At 39.8% G+C, this 22,353-nt stretch overlaps 1 protein-coding gene across 1 annotated transcript in view; it reads left to right on the top strand.

The window, feature by feature from the left end:
- LOC119789158 (cyclic nucleotide-gated cation channel beta-1-like) overlaps window positions 1-20,154 on the top strand; it is a 43,255-nt gene extending 23,101 nt beyond the window's left edge. Inside the window, exons 17-38 of the mRNA XM_038293952.1 lie at window positions 485-552; window positions 631-815; window positions 1,031-1,061; window positions 6,367-6,526; window positions 6,921-6,935; window positions 7,734-7,769; window positions 8,457-8,555; window positions 8,883-9,037; window positions 9,330-9,542; window positions 9,735-9,943; window positions 10,063-10,113; window positions 10,197-10,283; window positions 10,420-10,484; window positions 10,635-10,757; window positions 15,632-15,773; window positions 15,844-16,003; window positions 16,085-16,182; window positions 16,308-16,391; window positions 16,477-16,595; window positions 17,014-17,160; window positions 17,264-17,462; window positions 19,248-20,154. Coding sequence (XP_038149880.1) covers window positions 485-552; window positions 631-815; window positions 1,031-1,061; window positions 6,367-6,526; window positions 6,921-6,935; window positions 7,734-7,769; window positions 8,457-8,555; window positions 8,883-9,037; window positions 9,330-9,542; window positions 9,735-9,943; window positions 10,063-10,113; window positions 10,197-10,283; window positions 10,420-10,484; window positions 10,635-10,757; window positions 15,632-15,773; window positions 15,844-16,003; window positions 16,085-16,182; window positions 16,308-16,391; window positions 16,477-16,595; window positions 17,014-17,160; window positions 17,264-17,462; window positions 19,248-19,481 — 2,680 coding nt within the window. The 3' untranslated portion in view covers window positions 19,482-20,154. The remainder of the gene's footprint in view (window positions 1-484; window positions 553-630; window positions 816-1,030; window positions 1,062-6,366; window positions 6,527-6,920; window positions 6,936-7,733; window positions 7,770-8,456; window positions 8,556-8,882; window positions 9,038-9,329; window positions 9,543-9,734; window positions 9,944-10,062; window positions 10,114-10,196; window positions 10,284-10,419; window positions 10,485-10,634; window positions 10,758-15,631; window positions 15,774-15,843; window positions 16,004-16,084; window positions 16,183-16,307; window positions 16,392-16,476; window positions 16,596-17,013; window positions 17,161-17,263; window positions 17,463-19,247) is intronic.
- Window positions 20,155-22,353: the final 2,199 nt, after the last annotated feature.

A 22,353-nucleotide genomic window follows, 5' to 3' on the forward strand; every position in this document is an offset into this window, starting at 1 on the left:
TCTGCGGTTCTGTTGCTGGAGGACATTTAATCAGCCGGAATAACTAACGAAGCTATAAGGAGAAACTATGGCAACGGAGAAAGTGAGTAACGCTGCGCTGATTTACATCACAGCTTAAAAACTAAAAAATTAAGCCTCCATATTCAGATAATAACTGATTAATAGTTTAGTTTTTTTTCTGGTTCAGAAAGTCTACAGAAGGACGTAATGTATTTTCGGGTTTAGTTAACTAAAATGTTTTATCCAGTTTAGAAAAGGCTTTATATTTACATCCGCGGGAAGATGTTTACATATAAACACCGATTCAAACACAAACAATATCCATCCATCCATCCATCCATCCATCCATCCATCCATCCATCCATCCATCCATCCATCCACCCGTCCGTCCATCCGTCCGTCCGTCCGTCCATCCGTCCATCCATCCATCCATCCATCCATTGCTCTATTCTGTCTCTGACAGAATCTTCTTTTTGTCCTGCAGAAAGGAAGACACTTTAGTCTCAGATGAGCAGAAAGTAGATGCTGAGGAATCCACCATCAAGGAAACTGGTACAGACAAACTTCTGAAAGCTGAGCATAAACATCCTTAGCTGCACTTTCTGCTGCTGACAATCTACATCTGCACAGAAATACCTGAACCGAAGCAGGAGACAGCCACCTCTCCACCACCAGATACTGAACCAGAAAGCAATCCTAAGCCAGAGACAGAATCTTCACCAGAACCAGGTACCCAGAGCCAGGAGGCTGTGACCACGCAGCCCCAGAAAGCAGAGGACGCTCCAGCTTCAATCACAGACAAGGCTACTGAGAAAGTATGTTTGCTTTTAACAGATATTGGTCGTTTTCACTCTTAGATCAGAATGATTATAAGTTTAATTAAAGATAAATGACTACCTCTGTTCTATCCATCATGTCCCTTTACATCCACCTTGTCTTTTCTTTTCATGTCTAAAACATAAGAGATTATATCATTTCTTTACTCAAAGTAGACCCATTCATTTCTATTTTTTTTTTTTTTTATTGACAGGAGGAAGATGCTTCAGGTGACGGCTGTGGAGGTATGAAAATCATTCTCCTGCAGCAACAGTTTGGTTGATGGATGCATATCTTAATCTCACCTGTTTACTTTTTTTTAGATTAAGTTTCAGTTAACCACATTTCTTTGAGTAGGATCAGAACCACTCTCCTGCTTCCTGTAAGCAGGATAGTCATTTATGGAGTAAGATAACTGTCAGATAGTTAGTGTCTGATTTTGTAAAGTCAATAACGTGAATATATTTAAGATTTGAAATTCTTCCTTGAGGTGAGGATGATGGCAACAATCTTACATTTCTCTGCAAACTTTGCCCGCCGGCTTTCAGTAAAAAAAATCCGCACTTCAGTAACATCCAAAGCAAATCTGAAACGGCATATGTACTGAAATGGAATTTCAAATGGAAAAAATATTAAAATTAAAAAAACATTTGCTCCTTAAAGACTACTTTCCTGTTTTTCTTTTAATAATTCCTCATAAAAAAGACCATTCAAGCAGCACATTTTTCCTGATGTGTTTGAGAATATACTGTAGGGGTGAAAGCTGCAGCTGCTACTAGTGTGAAGTGAATTTACAGCAACAAAGCGTTAAAGCAACAATGGGGAAATGCTGTCCCCTCATTGCTAATGTAAACCCTAGTTGGATAAGGATTCAAAACTGGAAATGAAGATGAAATCTGACGCACAGTTTCAGTGTTACAACTGATAAAATAATTGCTGTCTGTGGTTCTACAGTAGGCTATGATGTAATTGAGCAATACATGGAAAAAAAGAAAAAAAGAACTATGAACTAGTTCATTTTTTTGAACTGTGAACTTAGTTCAAAATTTTGAATTATGAACTATGAACTGAACTAGTTCATTTTAAAATGTGTGAACTGAACTTTGAACTAGTTCACGTAGAAAGAGAACTTTCCCAACACTGGCTGTGCAGTATTGGCCGATACCGATACCATCTGTTTGAAATTGATGTGTGTGTATATATATGAAGAACTGTAGATGTGCGGCTGACTGCATACTACCTAGATGTAAAATAATTGCCATCATAATTTTGTCAAGCTGCTGCCTACCTTTGTGAAGCAGGAAAAAGATTAATACAAAGTGAATCTAGTAGAACTTTTTATTGCCTACCTGGAATGGGTGACAATAGTTGAATAAACGTTTGGCTCACAAAATTGTATCGGTGCCCTATTTGTTGGTACTCGCCGATACCAATACCACTATTTTAGTGCTGGATTGGGGCCCTGCCCGATACCGGTATTGGTATCAGTGGAACACTATTTGTGACATGTACTCATAAATGTGTTAATCATGCAAATGTATAGATTGGATTCATAACTTCTAAACTTGTATCCTCACAATTGAAATCCAAAATGCATATTTTAGATTTAATCAAGTTTATTAACATTTTACAATTTTAGACACATGCGCATATGTTTTCATTGACAGTTATCTTACTCTAGAAGCTATCCTTACTTTAACTTTCTTCTTGATGTGCTGCCACAGTTTATTTGTGAGTAATGCCCACGTTCTGCCTTGCTTTCATTCTTCATGACTTCACCTGCTGTCTCCTTTATAGCTCCAGTCAGCTGCGATTCGTTTAAGAACTGCCTGATGCGCTTTCCTCCCACCTCTGAGTGCTTTGGCAACATCAACGCATTCTTCAAAGAGAACGGCATCTCTCCGCCTAAAATCCCCTCCATGCCTCGGCTCCCCACCCAGCTCTCTGACGTTACCAAGCATCTTCCCTCCCTGCCCCCTGAGCTACGCCAGGAGTTCTCCCAGATCAGACTCACGCAGGTCCCACGGAGCATCGTCCAGACCCTTACTGCGCTTCTGCCCAAAGAAGCAGACGGGTCAGCTGGCCCCAGTCTGTCCGGCCTCAGCCAGAGCCTTTCCTCTGTCCCACAAAAGCTGTCTCAGTTTCCCAGACGAACTCAGGAGTGCTTCCTAAACATCCGAAACCGCCTCAACAGCCTTATGCCACAAGATGCCTAAGAAACAACAACAGCAGAAACAAACGCAAAACAACATGCAGCCGGACTTAGAACTCAACCACCTCATGCACCACTCGCCTCTCCCTCCCCCTCATCCTCCTCCCCTGAGGTCTCGCTCCCCTTCTCCTTCCTCACCTAGCGGTAGCACCCTCGAGCTACCCAATGTGCCCTCCTATCCACGCCTGCCTCCCATCGCCAGCCCGCCATCGAAGCAGCTCTACCCGCTGCCCCGGCAGCTGTCCGGGCTCTCTAATCCGGCCTTCTTCATTGAAGATGACTCAGGTGAACCCGTGTTAGTGCAAGTTGACTCTACCAGTTAAACTGCAGGAAGGTATTTCATGACCCAAAATGAAAGGCTTGTTTGTGCAGTTGTGTGCTACTGCACCACTTAGTTCAATCACAACTCTATTTATCAAACAAGACAATCCATTTTGTACAAGACAATTAGAATAAGAACACAAATATGTGCGTCAGAGTCTAGATCGACTGATACCGCTAACCAATCCCAGATATGTGCTGTTGATATTTTGGGGCTGATTTTTTATGCCAAAGTAGCTTTTTCTTCTTATATTCACGATGATAAAAATTATACAGATAAAACTGTTACATAAGTCTCAATTAAAACAAACAAACAAACAAAAAATAATTAATTGACAAAACATGAACAATGAATAGCAAATGGAGGAAATGAGAGTGGAAGATCTTCTCAGACCTGTCTGTGGATCAGCTGCTACTGATACAAGACCAAAACAGAAAAGCTGTTCAGTTGATATACTGTATTGGTATACTCTACATCAGAGCATCTAAAAACAAATTTGAGCAGACAATATAATTTATTTCTCAATTTAGCTGAGTTTATCAGTCTATAGCAGCTATAGACTATAAAAAAAAATTGAAGAACAAAACATAGTAAAAAATTAACTAAAACAAAAAAACTTTACAAGAGTATGGAGGATTAAAGTCACTAAAAGAAGACTCTATCAGTCCTCCATATAAGAAATTAAGCTCCAAGGGTTTATCTACACCAGAACCAGCTTATTTCGGGGATACAGAACCCGTCTCCTCCCTGATGTTGTAAATCAGAAGCTAACAAAGCAATGACAGTTAGACTCTATGCAAATTTCTGGTTTGAAAGAAAGTAAAAAAAACAGTCTTTAAAAATGTTTGTCACATTACTCTGATATGAATCAAATGCGGAAAATTAGTTTCATTAAAAACGCTTACTGACAAGAAACAGGAAAAGTTTAGTTTTGCTAAAGATCAGTCTCTCTATAAAATCTTTAAATATTTCTATTAGAAGAAGGTAGAAAATCATCTACCTCTACATAGCCAAGAACTGTTAATGTCTTATTGGGAATCCTAACTGAGGTCAGAAGTCTCTGTTTAATGGCTGGTTCTCGGCCAGCAGTCAGAACCATGGGAAAAAATTATTATTTCTATGCAGCACGGAGGGTTCTAATGGATCTATTTCTAAAAAAGATTAATCATCTGTTCAGCAGGGTTTTTTTGTTGGTTGTATATAATAAATATATAATAAAAATAAAAGCACAAACAGGATTTTGAGACCAACCCACGTCCGAGAAGTCTAAAAAAAACCACACATAGATGCACAGAAGTTCTCTGAATAAATACATAGAACAGATACACTGCAAAACTCATTTATGGATCTTGTGAGCATTTCTCAACCTTCCGTCCTTTTTAAATTCTGTGTGCATTTATCTTCAATTAAACTCTTCTAGCCCAATAGCTAAGAAGAGCTGTGTTCATTGCCTGCAGACTCCTAGTATTAGAGCATAAATACATGAGCCAGATAAGAGAGACTGGATGACTTGGCAGATGAGTAAGCTAGTTTGCATCAATCAGGGACCTGATACACATGTCCTAGTTCACTGGTGGATCGTCTTGTATTAGCTGGATGTAGGTCCTGCTAAATCTGTCTGCTGTCCTGCTTCTGCTTCTAAGCGTGTTCAGCCCATGAATGCTTCACCTGCAACTTAGAAGTCTTTCTAATATAATCTTAATTTGATCAAATATTTTAAAAAGGTGCATCTTAACGTCTATTTTAGTGGATTTATTTGAACAGTTTTATTAAATTGTTAAACTCAACTTTACTAGATCTGTATATTCAAGTTGTTCTTTGTGTTATTTTTAATTATTCTGCATTGCAGTGAACGAAAAACTCAATGTGGATTCTCAGTAAATTGTAATAATAAGTCAGAACAATTAAAACGATTTTAACCTGGAAATGTTCTGATATGTCTATGTTCTGGTCTCTACAATAATGAAGCAGAACGTTGAGTGATCTCTGCTAGCCCCCATAAGGACATACAGTTAGACATTAAAGGTCTCCTCTTAGCTCGGTTAGGACAGTTCTGATGTTTGGATGACTGTTTCTCAGTGTTACAAAGTTTGATTTTCAGATTAAAGTAAAGTTTTAATTTCATTTGTAAATCCATATCCCAGAGTCTAGAGGAAGAATCCCGGAACCCACTGAGGTCCAGTGGGAGTTTCCACAGTCAGTGGCCAGAACCAGCCATCTGCTGGTTCTGGTCCAAAGTCAGAGCAGCCGTCTACCAGGAAGATTACAACCCTTCCTGCTTCCCTCTGTTGATAAGCTTTAAGATACTGATTTTATTTTCCTGCAGGACTTGGTACTGACCCGAACTATTAAAAGGTACCAGGATCTATTTTTATCACAGGGGAAACACCAGCAGACTGGTCTGAGCAAAACCCCTCAGATAATCTAATGGCTGTTGTAAAAACAAAAACTGAAGGATCCAGAACCTAAATAATGAAAAGCTGAAGTCCGGTCATTAAGGAACCTGGGCTTCCAGAACATCTCACAGAACCACAGGCGGTTCTCCTCCATGCCACTCTGATGCCAGAACTAAGAGCCTATTCTATGCAAAACCTGGACATTTTTTTCTGTAGAAACTTAATTCTTTTTTTTTTTTTTTTTACTGGGAACTGAAGTAATTTTTTATGGTTTTATTTAAAAGGGACAAAAACTGAGCCAAAATTACAAATCAGCAGCTCAGATACAAAAAAATATTATACAGTCAATTTAAGACTTCATCAAAACAACTCGAAATTCATTTTTAAAGATGGCAGATTGTCTTTTCTTTACTGGCTCATCAACATCCACCAGACATATATATATATATATATATATATATATATATATAAATATAAATATATTACTCTGGGTCCATTAGCTTTTTTAATTTAATCAAACTTCTTGAATGGAATTATTTTAATTATTCCAATTGACTAAGAAGCTCCTCCATGTGTCAGTGACATTCATAGAAACCGCTGTATCTTGTGACTCCCTCTAGAGAGCTCTGGCCTCCGTCCGGCTGTAAACGTAGAAGACGTCGACCACCAGAAAACAGGAGGAGGAGAAGAGAAGAGCAACACGTCCCAAATCCTCACCCCTCAGGACCCCAAAGTGACGACTCTGACTGTCCCTTTGGCCCCGGCAGGAGGGCGTCAGAGGTGAGCAGCAGCTGCTCTGTAGATACTAATGAGTTAAGCCTACAGATGGATTCCAGAACTTTTTAAGTCAGGATAAGTCATTAATTTGACCATAGTCAAAGACAAAACACACTATGGCTTGCATAATAATATTTGATACAAGAGAGCAGAGTAAAGCTGATTTTAACATGTTTAAAACCCTGACTTTGTCTCCTTAGAGTTCCTTTTAGCATTATCCAACTTTTGATCAGCTTGAGAATAAAGGAGAGTTGTTTTCTGTGGATGCTTGAGACCAAACTAACTTCTCCACATGTCTTCCTGTTTGTCATAAATTATAAATCAGCGCTGAGAAAAGAGGACGTAAAACATTTTATTTATTTTCTTTCTCTCTCCTCTCCACGCTTTGCCCTGACAGTAAAGGAGATAAAGAGTAAGGAAGCTGCATGGGTAGCTCCTCCTTGTCTGTTTCTTTGATATGACAGGATGTGTTTTCAGTTAAAGTATAGATTTCCATCACATTGCATTTAAGCATCAAGCTCAGAACCCACCACAGATAAGCAGAACCAGTGAATGTAAGTGAAGCGTTTCCATCCGAAAGAGAAAAAAAACCTTAGAGATGTTTAAAAAAAAAGGATCTCAGATTATCCGACCAAATGTTATTTTTACCTACATCATTGTCTTAAAGTTTTAAGACTTTTAAAATGTGACATTTGGACTGAAACGTTTCTTGCTGTTGTGTTCTTGTACTTCCCCTTACCGTCCGTATTCTTTCTCTGTGATTCATCCATGGTTTGTGTTCTGCTGAAACTAAAACTATCTTGGTCCAATTTGAGCCCAAGTCTGTAGGTTTCCTTATTTTGCCAAAAATAAACAATGCGCACAATCAACCAATTGGAAAAGTGTAGATGCAGAACACAGACCGTCTGAATTATTGTGCTGTTTGGAAAGGCTCCTGAGTCCTGCCCTGTGTTTGTGTTGTTCTGTTGTTAAACAGTGAAGCTACTCTTCTTCTCTGTACAGCTTTATGCTTTCCCTCCTGTATGCTTCATAACACAGCAGACATTAATAAAAAAATGCATCTCAAGCTTCTCTGTGTATCGTCATTGTGTCTCCTGCTTGTCGGAGTGTTCTGATTAGTTCCTTCCCCTCTGTTGGGTCTTTCTTGAACTGATGATGTTATCCCCTCTGTTATACTCACTCTGACCCCTGATCTGACCTTCTACCACAGCAGTGGGAGGAACCGAAGGAGCATCTGGACAAAGATGTAAGCCTTCTCTGCTATTTATGCAATTCTACTTTTGATTAGCTCATTCATTTTTATTGTCTAATTACATTGCTTTTGTTACTATAGGTAAATATATAGAAAGCAAGTAAAATGAATGTATCTTTAACTAAAAGCCTTTAGAAATGTAACCGTTAATCTCACTGAATTTTTCATCTATTGAATAAAAGATATTTTAAATCTTTTTTTGGGGGAAAAAAACTTCTGTTTGATTAAATTACAACTCCTTTTGCCAGTAATGTTATTCGTGTCCTATTAAATGTTCTCTCTTTAATTAAGTCCAAAGGTTATTCAGGTTAAAGGTCTGAGGGCTGTGATGACAATGGAAGTAGGTGGATTTGGATCTGCTGAACTACTTTTTGATGTTTCCAGATGCTCTGGATCCAAAGATGATCCATTTGGATTTTTCTGCCTGAAAGCCCACCAGGTTTTCAAAAAGTTCATGATGCCATGCACTTTAATAAAAACAAATGAGAAAAAAGATGCTACAGGCCTCTTTTTAGGAGAAAGAGGCCAGTAAAAGACAGCTTAGGATAAACAGGAAGTCACAGATTAAATTGATAAGCTTTGCTCACATCTTAACCAGGCCTGTAAGGACAGCTCTGAGGTCAGAAAGGTTCACCTATTTTTGTTTCCAGAGAAACTGATTTTCTTTTCTTTCCCAAACAGCAAACGAGCACGTTCTCAGAGTGAAGATGATGATGAAGAAGTAAGCATCCCAGTCAGAGCCTGGCCCAGTCAGTCCAGTCTGCAGAGCTCAGACGACATGTAAGACATCCATCCATCCATCCATCCATCCATCCATCCATCCATCCATCCATCCATCCATCCGTCAGTCAGACCATCCATCCATCCATCCATCCATCCATCCATCCATCCGTCAGTCAGACCATCCATCCATCCATCCATCCATCCATCCATCCATCCATCAGTCAGACCATCCATCCATCCATCCATCCATCCATCCATCCGTTCATGCGTCCATCCATCCGTACATGCATCCGTCCTTCCCTCCGTCCATCCATCCATCAGTATATGCGTCCGTCCGTCCATCCATCTATCCGCTCTTCAACCTGCTGTTGTTTTGCTCCTAAGGTTAAGAGAGCGTCCAGCCTCTGCTGCCAGTCAGACCAGTGCAGTGGTCAATGAACGACTTCAGGAGCTGGTCAGGATGTTTAAAGAGAGAACAGAGAAGGCCAAGGAGAAACTTATTGACCCAGACAGCTCCGATGAAGAAAGCATCATTACCTGTGAGTATAGGCATCACAATTTACAGGAAAACGGTACAGGTAAAACTAATTGACAATTTGACCAAGATTTCAACTCCTCTACATGCACATGAATCCTAATGAACTTGACTGCCATATTAGAACCAGTAAAAGCAGCTCCTTGTCTTGTTGCTTCATACTGGCTATGGAAACCAATTCAGGAATTCACCAATTCACCAGGAGGAACCTTCAGTTCAACAGAATAGCATTAGGTAGAGTGGAAACATTTCATATTGTGTTATTATGTATGTTTGACTTTACGGTCCTCCCTCAGCTTCCCCTCAGCCCGCCCCTGAAGCTGCACTCCTGGATGAAGAAGAGGAAGGTATGAGAGGAGATTCATCAGTTGGTGAGGAAGAAAGAGGAGGGATGGGGAGCAGGGAAGATGAGGAGACGTCTGGAGGCCCCAGCAAGGTGAAAACCACTCCCCGATGGATCCAGGCCTGTTTGCACCTCCGATTCCCTGCCAGCATCGACCCCTTTACCAGTGAGACCCCCACAGTACCTGCAGCCACCTTTAGTTCTGCACTGAAGCTTTTTAAAGCAAACTGATAGAGTTTACCCCATTGTATCAGCTTAAATCCTGCTGTCATCAGCTGATGGTTTAGAGACTCACTGCCAGGAATCGATTCGTTATTGTTTACTATTTTAATCCTTGGATCCATCTTCTTCTCATCAGACCTAATGTATGTGCTTTGGATGTTCCTGGTTTCCCTGGCCTGGAACTGGAACGTTTGGCTCATCCCAGTCCGCTGGGCCTTCCCCTATCAGACTCCTGGTAATATCTACTACTGGCTGGTGACCGACTACCTGTGTGACCTTATTTACATCTTGGACATCACGGTGTTCCAGCCACGCCTGCAGTTTGTTCGTGGAGGAGACATAGTGGTGAGGGAACTCAGCCATACTACCAGAGATGTGATGTGACCAAAAAATAAAAAATAAAAAAAACTGCAGGAAATAAAATCATAATTTTCTCTGAATCTTTTTTTTTTTAATGATGGCAGTGTGACAAGAAAGAAATGAGAAAGAATTACATGAAAACCAAGCGCTTCAAGGTAAGTAAACAGATTTGGGGTTAAAGTAAAACTTTAGCTGCACTATTCCCTGAGTGCATACTGACTGCAGACTTATGTTATAGTTTGATGTAGCCAGCCTTGTTCCACTGGAGCTTTTTTATTTTAAAACTGGCATCAACCCTCTGCTGCGTCTACCACGCCTGCTGAAAGTGAGTACATTGAAGCACAAGCTATTTATTGACATGTTCTAGTGTGTAGTGAATTATAATCAGCACAACCACCCTATAAATGTTCAGAGATCCGTCTGATCGTCCTGATCAACTGTTTCTATTTCCTCCTCTGCAGATAAACTCCTTCTTTGAGTTCAATGAGCGTCTGGAGGCTATCTTGACCAAAGCCTACATTTACAGGTTAGTTACAGGGTAACCTTCTCTCATTTACCTTAATGTTTTTTTTTTGTTTTTTGTTTTTTTTTGCGTAGACTAATGATCAATTAAAGAAGTTTACAGGATTAATAACTTTCTGCTGATGAAGTACATGCATCACATTTTGCCTTCAAGGGTGATCCGAACAACTACATATCTCCTCTACTGTCTTCACTGCAACGCCTGTCTCTACCACTGGGCGTCCTCCTACATCGGATTGGGCTCCACCCAGTGGGTGTACAATGGTGTCGGCAACAGGTTGGAGGAAGTTTGCAGAAGTGATGTTTCATAGATAACTTATTTTTTTGCCTGAAGAAGTAACCAAATATAGGAGATGTTCTGCCAATATGTGTAAAAAGCTTCCATTTCATTTGCAGCTATATAATCACTCCCTGGAAAATGGAGAGCAAATTTGTTCAGAGGGTAGATATCCTGCAGTAATCATCATATTAATCGATTATAATCCCTGACACTTCTTACCAATGTGATATAAAACTTGGATTGACTGGATTCAACTTGGGATGTGTTAGTTGATTTTATTGGTGATAGGAGTAATCAACTCCAGGGACTTTCACTCGAACCATGGGCGTAGGTTTGCATAGGGACCATAGGGACATGTCCCTACCAAAGTTTTGAACCGACCTAATTGTCCCTACCAATAATTGGATGTGAGCAACATGTTTATAATTTACAGCAGTAGTTGTTGCAGCAGAGGCTTCTTTTCCTCTCGCAACTCCTCTGCCTGCTCTCTCCTGTCCCTTTCACGTAGCAGCGCATGGAACTGTGCTGCGCTGTTTAACTCTACTCTCATTGGTTGTTCTGCCTTAGGTTCCGCCTTCTCTCTCTCTGATTGGCTGTTTTCTAGTCCGCCTGTGCTTGGAGCACAAAATTGAAAATGTATTCACACTAGAATGCTGCGGTTACTACTGTAACCGAGCGTTTTGGGTCCGTATTACGTACTTTAGAGGCAATAACGGGACAAGAGACGGGTCGGAGTTTTCGGCGGTAGCCCCGCTTCCGGTTTTATTTCTTCTTCTTCTCTCAACACATAACCACAAACTCACAAGCTCCCCCTGCCGTACACCCGGCGAACTTTCGCTCCCCGGCAACAGGGATGGACACCACTTTAACATACAGACATAGAACAGTCTGTTACACACGTCCCCCCCTCAACAAGAAACGTCCCCGTTTCACCTGAAAAGCACCTGAAATGTAACCCTTCCAAAGAGAGGTAACAAAATAACAAAACAAACAAAAAAAATTCAACCTTACCACACAGTTAGGTACACCATGTAATTACAAACATGAAAGGAACAGAGCAGAACAAAAGCCTTAAACAGACCGCTCATGTCTCTCAAGTAACCCCTCCCACCAAGTGGAACTTATGTCAACAAAAAAAAAACAAAAAAAAAAAAACAAACAAAAACTAGAACTTCAAAACCTAAGAAAGTCCTGCAAATAGGATGGAGGCCTCACCAATCGCCCCCTGCGAGACCGCCCAACCTGGGACTCAGGCAAGTCCCCACACAGTCCATTGTCCACCTCACCAGTCTGAGATTGATCTCCGTTCTGGGGAAGGGAAGCCTCGACCCCAAGAGGAGAATTCACAGCAGCTGGAGCCGGAACAGCCTGTGCAGGCAATGGCAGAGTGTACGGTTTCAGTCTGTCATGATGAACCACTTGGACTCGCTCCATTGGATCGAGGGCGTTGACGAGGCGATACGTGAGCGCAGACTCCCCACCAGAAACCAACACTTGCACGACCCGATATGGACCCTTCCAGTGCGGCGCCAGCTTCATACGGCTCTCCGTGGGGTTACTGATCCACACCAGCGCACCTACCACATAGGGGCGATGACAGCTACCCTGGTCATAGTACAGTTTCTGTCTTTCCTGAGCTTCAGCCGAGTTAAGCCTGGCAGCGCTGAATGCTGACCCCAGTCGCTCTGCAATGACGGAGGCATAATCCATCAAAGATCCAGTACCCCAGGAGTCGGGCGCATTAGCGGGCACTAGCACATCCGCTGGAACACGGGCCTCACGTCCATGCATGAGAAAAAATGGAGTAAACTGGGTGGTGGCATGCTTAGAGGTGTTGTATGCGAAAGCAACATGCTTCACATACGTGTCCCACTCACCGCCATGAGAAAGCAACAGCTTGGCCAGCTGATCGATCAAAGTCCGGTTGTGGCGCTCCACCATGCCATCCGATTTGGGATTATACGCAGTGGTACGGGTTTTCTTAATCCCACCGCTGCCACCAATGTAACCGAGCGTTTTGGGTCCGTATTACGTACTTTAGAGGCAATAACGGGACAAGAGACGGGTCGGAGTTTTCGGCGGTAGCCCCGCTTCCGGTTTTATTTCTTCTTCTTCTCTCAACACATAACCACAAACTCACAAGCTCCCCCTGCCGTACACCCGGCGAACTTTCGCTCCCCGGCAACAGGGATGGACACCACTTTAACATACAGACATAGAACAGTCTGTTACACTACAATAAATATTAGGCTACAAAACTAGTCCCAATAAAAAAAAAAAAGAAAGAAATTAATATCATGTACACTAAAAAACAAAAAACTTTTTTTTTCTTTTATAAAACGAAATATTCTGAGTCAGCCAGGAGTTCCGAAGACTGCTGGAAAAATGAGCAAATAAAGGCAGTAAGCCGTCAACATTTCTGATTCTTAGCCACAGCCACATAAAAAAGAAAATGCGAGGGTTTCCTTTTTATCAATATTTAGTTGCTATTACTGTTTTCATTTTTTGATGACTCTTTGAGGAAGTTCAGGCATAATTATTAGCAGGTGTTATTTTTCTTATAAAGTATAACAACAAGAAATGGCATCTAAACATCTGTTATTTTTCGTTTAAAAAGCATAATTAGGGTTCCACATAATAATAGTAATTTAATTGACTATTTATACTTCTAGAAATAGGATAAGGCAAGAATATAAACATTGATTTTATCTTACATAGATTTCCACACAGTCTATAAGTAAATTAGTACAAACATTAATGTCTGGTAAAAATGCTTGAATCTGGCTGTTTATTTTGGATATTATCAAATTACAGATAAGATAGTGTTATATTGTCTTTTATAATTGTTAAAAGTGATTTTATATTTTAATACACTTAGGCTCATTCTCAGTGTTGTGTTTGTAGATGATGTCACAAAAAAAATTAAATAGATATAAGGAGCTATTTAAACAGTCAGACAGTAGCAATATAGGATGATGATGAAAGGTTGTGTTACATTTAATCCTTTACTATTAAAAAACGCACTTATACATTATATGATTATAGGAAACACAGATATCCAGTAATATAAAAGCAGCTTGTAGGTGAAGCAGCTGGCCCTTCAGTGCTTCAGGTGATGTCTAAATAAACCAGGTGAAACTAAAATATTTCCACTTGAGGAGTTCTGGGTGGAGAATATTGACAGACAAAAACATTTTTTAATCTTATATATATTATATATATATATATATTGTTTTTTTTTTTTACAATTTTGGTATAATTACTGATCTAAGTGGGTTGCTCTGTCGGGGAAAGGCATATTTTACATTTATATTACTGTATGTTTTAGAGTCTCTATTCTCCAGTTAATTAGATAAATTACATACTAAATTAGTTGACGATTATTGAAATAATCAATTAATACGATTCATTTTTTCAGCCCCAGATAAAATACCTGAAATGGGTGACACAGAGTAACTACAGCCCAGATGTTTAACTTTTATAGTGAAGTTAATATCTTAATGAATGTATTATTTTACTTGATACATAGAGAGCATAGTAGGTAAAATATAAGAGTGGGGTTTAACTCTGCACAATTCTACATCTTCAAAAGAAAATACTGTATTTACCTTCTCTCTTAGTGGTTCAAATGAAACCATTTTCAAAGTGGAAAAAAGTCCTAATCCCACATTGATCAGAGCCGGTGATACTTTAAACATTGATAAACAGCATCTAATGAGTGTAGTGCTTAATTTTTTTTTATTTATGTAGCAAAATGATGCTTTTCTCTTTTAACAATAAATTCCACTTATCAGTACAGATGCTCACTTCGAGCATAAAAAAGGGCATGCAAATTGCATAGCACCAAAGACACCCGACCAATAGTGTCCCTACCAAAGTTCAAATCAAACCTACGCCCTTGACTGGAACCAAGAGTTTTGAAGAGATGAAACTAAAATTTTGTTTCTCTTGGTTAATCCAAAGGAGTACTTTTCTTTGTCAGTAAAAACAAATGCATACAAAAAATCGGGAGAAATGTATTATGAAATAATGTGTTGGATAGAGACGGGCTCTCACAGTGGTTGGGGTTTTATTCTGTTACATAAAGATCATATATGGGAACACTAGACGCTATAAGTTAAAAACGCTGATGTTGCATTAAGGCAGCAGAGATAATGTATATTTTTGTGAGTCTATTTGTAGGTGTTGCTAAAGTCGGTATTTAGAAAAAAGCACTGCCCAAGTTGGGACTGTCTGTCTCATCAGGTCCATGTCATGATGACTGGGTTTAGAGTTGAACCGAAATCCAGACAGGGATGTGGTGACCTTATGAAATTAAATGTAATCAAGAAACTTAAAGGAGATGCAAAAGGAGAACTGGAACTATATGAGAGAAACAGACAGTACGACAGAAGGATCCAAAGAACAATGATGACCACTAAGCTCAATACTGAGGGCAGAACAGAGAATAATGAGGTAGCTGAGGTAGAAGTGATGTAACGAGACTAATTAGCACTCATGGGTCTGAAATTAAACACAAAGAAAGACTAACAGAGATTAAAGAAAATAAACCCTGAAAAAGAACAGAATAGAAGAAAAAACTGAGAAACTCAACAAAGGGGATTAACACATATGGAAACACAATTTTAGAAAAGGAAACATTTGAATTTCAAGGGAGTGATGTAAACACTAAAGAAAACCAGAACCCAAACAGGTGTGGATGAACAGGTAACTGGGTGACTACAGTAGATGATCTGTCAATTAATCATTTCATAGTATGGGTTTGCTTTAGATGTTATCTACATCTTTTTTTTTTCTATTTCTGCAATAAAATATATATATCAATTTTAAGTGTTATGTTTCCCTTTCTAACGGTCTTCTTCTTCCCTCAGTTATATTCGATGTTACTACTTTGCTGTGAAAACTCTGATCACCATCGGAGGCCTGCCAGATCCCTCCTCCCTGTTTGAGATCGTCTTCCAGCTCATTAACTATTTTGTTGGAGTCTTTGTCTTCTCCATCATGATTGGTCAGGTAGGTCAGCAGCTTTAGTTAAATCACTCTAAATGTCAAACAAGCCCCTCCAGCCTTGCTTGTGTCTCAGATGCGGGACGTTGTTGGCGCGGCCACAGCGGCTCAGACCTACTACCGCACCTGTATGGACAATACCATTAAATACATGACGTCTTATCGCATACCAAAAGAAGTCCAGAACCGCGTCAAAACCTGGTATAATTACACTTGGCAGTCACAAGGCATGCTGGGTAAGGACATCACATGTTAGCTTTGATGTTAAGGAATATGAGCGGTGGGTCATGCCTTACCTTCTTATATTTCCTCTCCAGATGAACAGGAGCTTCTGACCCAGCTGCCGGATAAAATGCGCCTGGATATTGCCGTAGATGTCAACTACTCCATTGTGAGCAAAGTCCCTCTCTTCCAGGTGATGAATCTGTAATGAAGATCTGCTGTCTAAAACTTATCATGTCAAATAAAATTCTTGGCACCTGAATCTCCATATTCATCTCCATGGTATTATAACCCAAAGATTTCTTTTCTGCATCACAGGGTTGTGATAGACAGATGATTTTTGACATGCTGAAAAGCCTGCGATCTGTTGTCTACCTGCCTGGAGATTATGTCTGCAAGAAGGTCAGTTGTTTTGGAAAATCTCTGTTCTGCAAGCTTTACTATGGAAGTTTTGTTTTTTACAGTTTGTTTGCTTTCTGGCCCCCAGGGCGAGGTGGGTCGAGAGATGTACATCATAAAAGCAGGGGAGGTGCAGGTTGTTGGAGGACCTGATGAGAGGACAGTGTTTGCCACCCTCAGAGCAGGATCTGTCTTTGGAGAGATAAGGTAACAGAGAGCTGTTCACCATGCTTATTAAAATAAGAAAATCAGTGGCTGAACCAGTTCAATCAAACCAGATCTTTCTAGTTACAGTAAAAAAAAAAAAGCTGACGACATTCTCTGCTGCCTTAATCCAATTCTATATGGTGAGGTTGAGCTCCTACTGTAAAAATAGGTAGTTCTGACCAACAGACCAACAGATGCCCATTATTCAGCTAACTTTAAGAGGTGATGAACTACAATCCCTTTAGACTTTTAGTGTCTGTTGTCTTAATCAGCTTCATTTCCCATGTTTGGACCCTTGCATCTTGTTACTCTGTACAGCTCTGTAGATGGACAGAAGGGAATCATTGTGACAGCAGTTTTAAGATGAGCTGCTGCAGGTAAAGGTGTTTTTTTCTTCAAATGATTGCCTGGTTTACAGTTTACTTGCAGTGGGTGGAGTCAACAGGCGCACAGCCAACGTGATTTCTCATGGATTCGCAAACCTTTTCATCCTCGACAAGAAAGACCTGAATGAGATCCTGGTCCACTACCCTGAGTCGAAGAAACTGCTGCGCAAGAAAGCCAGGTTAAACATAAAAATAAACCAACCACCTAGGAACTTCTTCTACTATTGGCTTTTCCTTTGCACAATGTAGTTCTCTAATTACTGACACTCTTTTTAATTCCAGGAAGATGCTCAATAAGGGGAAAAAGCCTGAACCCAAAGAAGAGCCTAAGGAAGTGGTTCAGGTACCAGTAGCTCCAGTCAGGCCGGAGACTCCCAAACTGCTCCGAGCAGCTCTTGAGATGACAGAGAGATCTTCAGGACTAAAAGGGGCTCTGGCTAAGGTCAAAGAGAAGACCAGCAAATCCAGTATATCTCTACAGGTAAATGCTTGCCATGCATATGTAAAACATCTGTCAACACTGCTATGTAGTCAGCAGAATTTCAGTCTCTGACCGCACCTTCTACTCTATAGTTTCACCTAAAGTCTCTTGTTCCAACAACAAGCATCAGCCTAGTTTAAAGGAATTTAATACAAAACCGCATAACTGCAGTATTTACAGCTGGAAGTTAAATGGAGCAGTTCAGATCAAAGCTGGTGGAGGCTGGGGTGGAGGTTCACCTTCCAGGAGGAAAACCATTCTGACAAAAACCCAAGAACTTACGACAAATGTTCCCAGATGTTATCCAAGCCTAACCCTACTGCTTAATTCAGTGCCATGACAACCCAATACAATTCATTACGGTTTGCTGCTGGAACAAGACAGACTTTGTGCAATGCCATATGGGTTGTTTTGTGAGTATGCGTTATGACAAAAGTTTAACACAAAACGTTATGATTTGGCCATATTTTCACCTGAAGGCCTTTCTGTAATAGCAGCTATGATAACTACAGGTGAAGCTGTCACTACCTGATCCCGGAAGCACAATCCGTCCTGCACATGTATGAACAGGGTTTCCATAAATAATGTAGCTAATTATATAAAATTACTTATTTCTATTCCTATTCTCTAAAGCGGAGGTCCTCAACAGGGGCTCCACGCCCCCTAGGGGGACCACTCATTTACTGCATGGCGGTCGCAAAAGTTTTGGTTGATTAGACTTTTATACTATCATATCCCCCCCCTGCAATTTTTTCCACTAATTGAAATGTCTTTAAATAAACATTAACTTGAATTCAACACATTGAAGTAAACAGATAAATGGAGGCAGAAGATGTCTTTCAGTCATCAATGCACACATTCAGCGACACACAGAAGCTCTTTCAAGCTGGGCACCGTTTCATTCAAAACACCCGTAACATCAACCAGGAATCAGAATCCGAATCAGAAATACTTTAATAATCCCAGGGCATAATGACTTTCGTTACATGACTACATCTGTAATAGTGACTATAGGACCAATTTGATATAACACAATTCCAAACAATACATATGATTAGGGAGTCCCCGCTTCATCTCGCCATCAGTTTGGGGTTCCTTAGCCTGGAAAATGTGGAAGACCCCTGCTCTAAAGAATGCTAAAACACATCTTTAAAAAAAAAAATATTCTCTTAATTACTCCATCCCAGGCCTTTTGAACATTTTACTAAGAGGAGAAGACGGGTGAGCAAGGAATGGATCATCATCTGCAGTTGAATGTTGTAATACATCGGGTAGAAGAGAACAAACAAAATTTGTTATTTCATCTTTCCCATTCATGATCCACCACGGGCTTGTTGTTGGATTGCCAACTTGAAGAGGGAGGATTTGCCATCAAACTTCTGGCCAGAGCAAAATACATAATAAGTAGCAAACATTTTGAAGAGGAATGTTTTCAAGATGACTTGGATAATAGTGCGTTGTGACACCAGGTAGAGAACTGGGACTTGATCACCAGCCGATACCGCATCGTGATGTCACAAACGGGTAGTAGGCTTTAGTGTTCTTTGACAAACATGGGTGCCTCCAATAAAGCACATTCAGATGAAAATTACTCTTAATTAAAAACATGTATCATTTATAGAACAGTATGTAATAATTTAATATTTAAAGAACTTTCAGAAGTTTGAATTCTGAATATGACGGACTTCTCCTTTAACATCTAATGGTAGCTACCTTTTTAGCTGATTACCTTCAGCTACTGATTAAGGCCTCCACTCAGATCTATCTCTTTGCCTCTTCTTCCAGCAATCTTTGTCCGCCTCTTTACGTCCTCCATCTGCTGCTCTTGGCTCTGGACCTGAACGGGAGGTGGACACACCGACATCCATCTCTGCTAGCTCTATGACACTTCACTCAACTCCTTATAGTTGCAACCCAGAAGATCTTCCTCCTGCAGAGTTCCACAGTGACGCAGTCAAAAAGGATGGTAGTGAGGATGAGTGGGATGAAATGGAGGACAGGAAGGAGAAGAGGATATAAAAGTGGTTCTGGAAAAACTGAAGGTTTCAGATGTTTCTGTAGTCCTACCTTAACAGGTGCAGAGGAGAAAAAAGGTTAGTGACCCCCAACAGGTGATGCAGGGAAATAAATGAGTCAGATTTCCATGTCGATTGTTAACTTCTTACAGGTTAGTATCTTTAAGTCACATCCTCCTCTTTTTACAAAAATAAGGATCTTGTCTTTCTGCAGAAGATCATTGTTTTGTTGTTGTTTCCTAAAAGTTTACAGGTTCCATTGAGATCTCTTAAAGAACATCTTGCCTTATTTTTTTACTGACTGAACATATATCAGATCTCCCTGCTGAGCGTTCACTCAGATGAAAACTGGTTTAGTCAATGTGAGACACTGCTGTATCTCATCTACTTATTTTAGATTAGAACTATGATAATACCAATAATATCAACATGCTGTAAAATAAACTGTAAATATCATAAAATGGTCATTATCAAATATCTGACTCACTAGGTTCTAAGGATTATATTTACATTTTTACTTTGACTATTTTAATTTTATATACATTTGTTTTACACTGAAATGTAGAAAAAAAAAACGTGTTTATATTCCCGACTTTATAAACGATATGAGATATTAAAGCATTTTGACGATGCTGTTGTCTAAATATTTGTTAATATGTATGTTTATTTTTTTGTGATGTGAGAGTTGTGCATCATATGTAAATATGATTACATATTGCTCTGAACATAAACAGACTATACTGACAGTGATGTAAATAGCAATAAACATATCAAACAGTTGATGATGAATATGTTTAAATGTCTTTCCCTATCCTAATAATGTAGATTTGTCATTATGTGTGTTTTCTTTATAAATACAATAAAACATTCAGTGAATACTCAGTGTTTGTTCTCCTGTTCCTTCAAAGAGAGCATAGGGAACATTTTAGCCACGTTTTTCTTGACTTGAGTTGCAAATCAATCCTGTTGGATGTTAGGTTTATTCTTTATACATCATGTGCGTTGTTTGTTAGCCAGATTAGACAGAGTAGAAGGCCTTCTTTCACATGGTTGATGTCACTGTGTGTATGGAGGCCATCTAATCAGGACAGCCTTTGTGTCTTTACAAATACACAGGATATGGGCACATCTTGGAGCCGGACTGATAAAGGAGATCTATGTGTAATCCTGGGGTAAAGAGGCAAGATGCATGAATTTCAAGGTATGGATGGCGTGTCAGTTTCTGATACGGACAGCTAAGCATCCACCTGATGCAACACAAGGACTCATGGGGTATAGGAAGGAGGAGATGACTTTGTTCGGGGCTCAAGCTTTGCCGGACGCTCGCTGACGTTTTTTGAGCCCACAGCTGTGCCAACCCTAAGCAATTTCTCTGTCCTGTAACGACCTGACCTGGAATAAATGCTGTTACTTTTTTACTCCTGTTTTATAGTCCTTTTTTATATGGTTTTACCCAGTTTGAGTTAAGAGTAGTAAATAACTTGCTCCCAGGTAAAGAACCGGTTGGGAAGTTCCAAGGCACAGCTGCCCTCAGGGGGGACCTAACTTCCATATTAAACAAGGATAAATACAAATGTTTTCTTCATCTAGTGAATCTCAGAGTTGGTTTTTTAGCTTTTTTTAGTATATTTTCTTTTCTCTTCCACTGCTGGCAATGCTTTTTATTAATAAAATGAAGAGAGTGATGTACTTATTTTCTTTTTCTTAATGTATAATGGTGAGGCAAGTAACAGGTCTTTATGCAAATATAAGTTTTCTTGTAAATTACATAGGAACACAAGCTTTCGGCCTTGACATGTGAGCTTAGGGGAGGCTAAATACTGAAAGAATAATATGACTAATCTGTTCCCTAACTGTTGACACTCATGGTCTTTAAACTCTTTAGCTTCTGATTTTAACTGGATATTCTAAAACAAATAAAAAATGGTTTAACTATAGTTTCTTAATTACTCCATCACATGCCTGTTGAACATTTTATTTAAAGGACAAGTCTGGTCAGCAAGGAATGATCAATGGATCATTATCTAATACGTTTGCGGTGATTTGATGAATTTAGCGTTAATCCGTCATTTCTGCCCAAATATAATTACACCTCAGTCCTGACATCTTCCGGCAGTGACATCACAGTGGGGGAAGCCTAGAGCCATTCTGCCCGCTGTACAAGCAAAATCAATGGGAACAACTAGACACATCTGCAATCATCAACAATTAAGATTTCGAGAGGACTTCACCATTGAAATTTGCGAGAGCAATAGTTAAACTGACAATGCCCTGGTGCATGGCAGTTGGATGTTGTAATACTTTGGGTAAAAGTGAAAAGAAAATTAGTTATTTCACCTTTCATGATCCTCCACGGACAGGTTCATCTTTGGATTGCCTACTTGAAGAGGGAAGATTTGCCATCAAACGTCTGGCCAGAGAAAAAACACCTGATATTTAGCCAGCATTTTGAAGAAGAATGTTTTCAAGATGACTAGGATATTAGTGAGTGTTGTGACAAACACCAGATTGAGCACTGGGACTTGCTCAACAGCCGATACCGCACCGTGACGTCACAAACCGGTGGGACATTTTTAAATCTTAAATTTAGGTAATTTGATTGACTTTTCAGAAGTTCAGAGACGATATAAAAACATGATTTATTCTGCAAATTGATTTGTTTCTAAAACTATGTTACTGTTCAGACTATATTCCACTCATGATCTAAATAATTAGCTTTATATTCAGTCATTACGTTATTTGTTAGTAGACAACTTTGTTTATCTATTATTTTTTAACAAATCGGCTTGCCATAGTGTGTCGTCGCGTCAGCGGTTGCCTAACAACAGCCACCAATCAAAAGAGAGCCGCTGAAGCCGCTTCCCTGTGATCAGCTG

This window comes from Cyprinodon tularosa, unplaced genomic scaffold, assembly GCF_016077235.1.
Source record: "Cyprinodon tularosa strain WSP-4 unplaced genomic scaffold, ASM1607723v1 ctg332, whole genome shotgun sequence".
Lineage (NCBI taxonomy): Eukaryota > Metazoa > Chordata > Actinopteri > Cyprinodontiformes > Cyprinodontidae > Cyprinodon > Cyprinodon tularosa.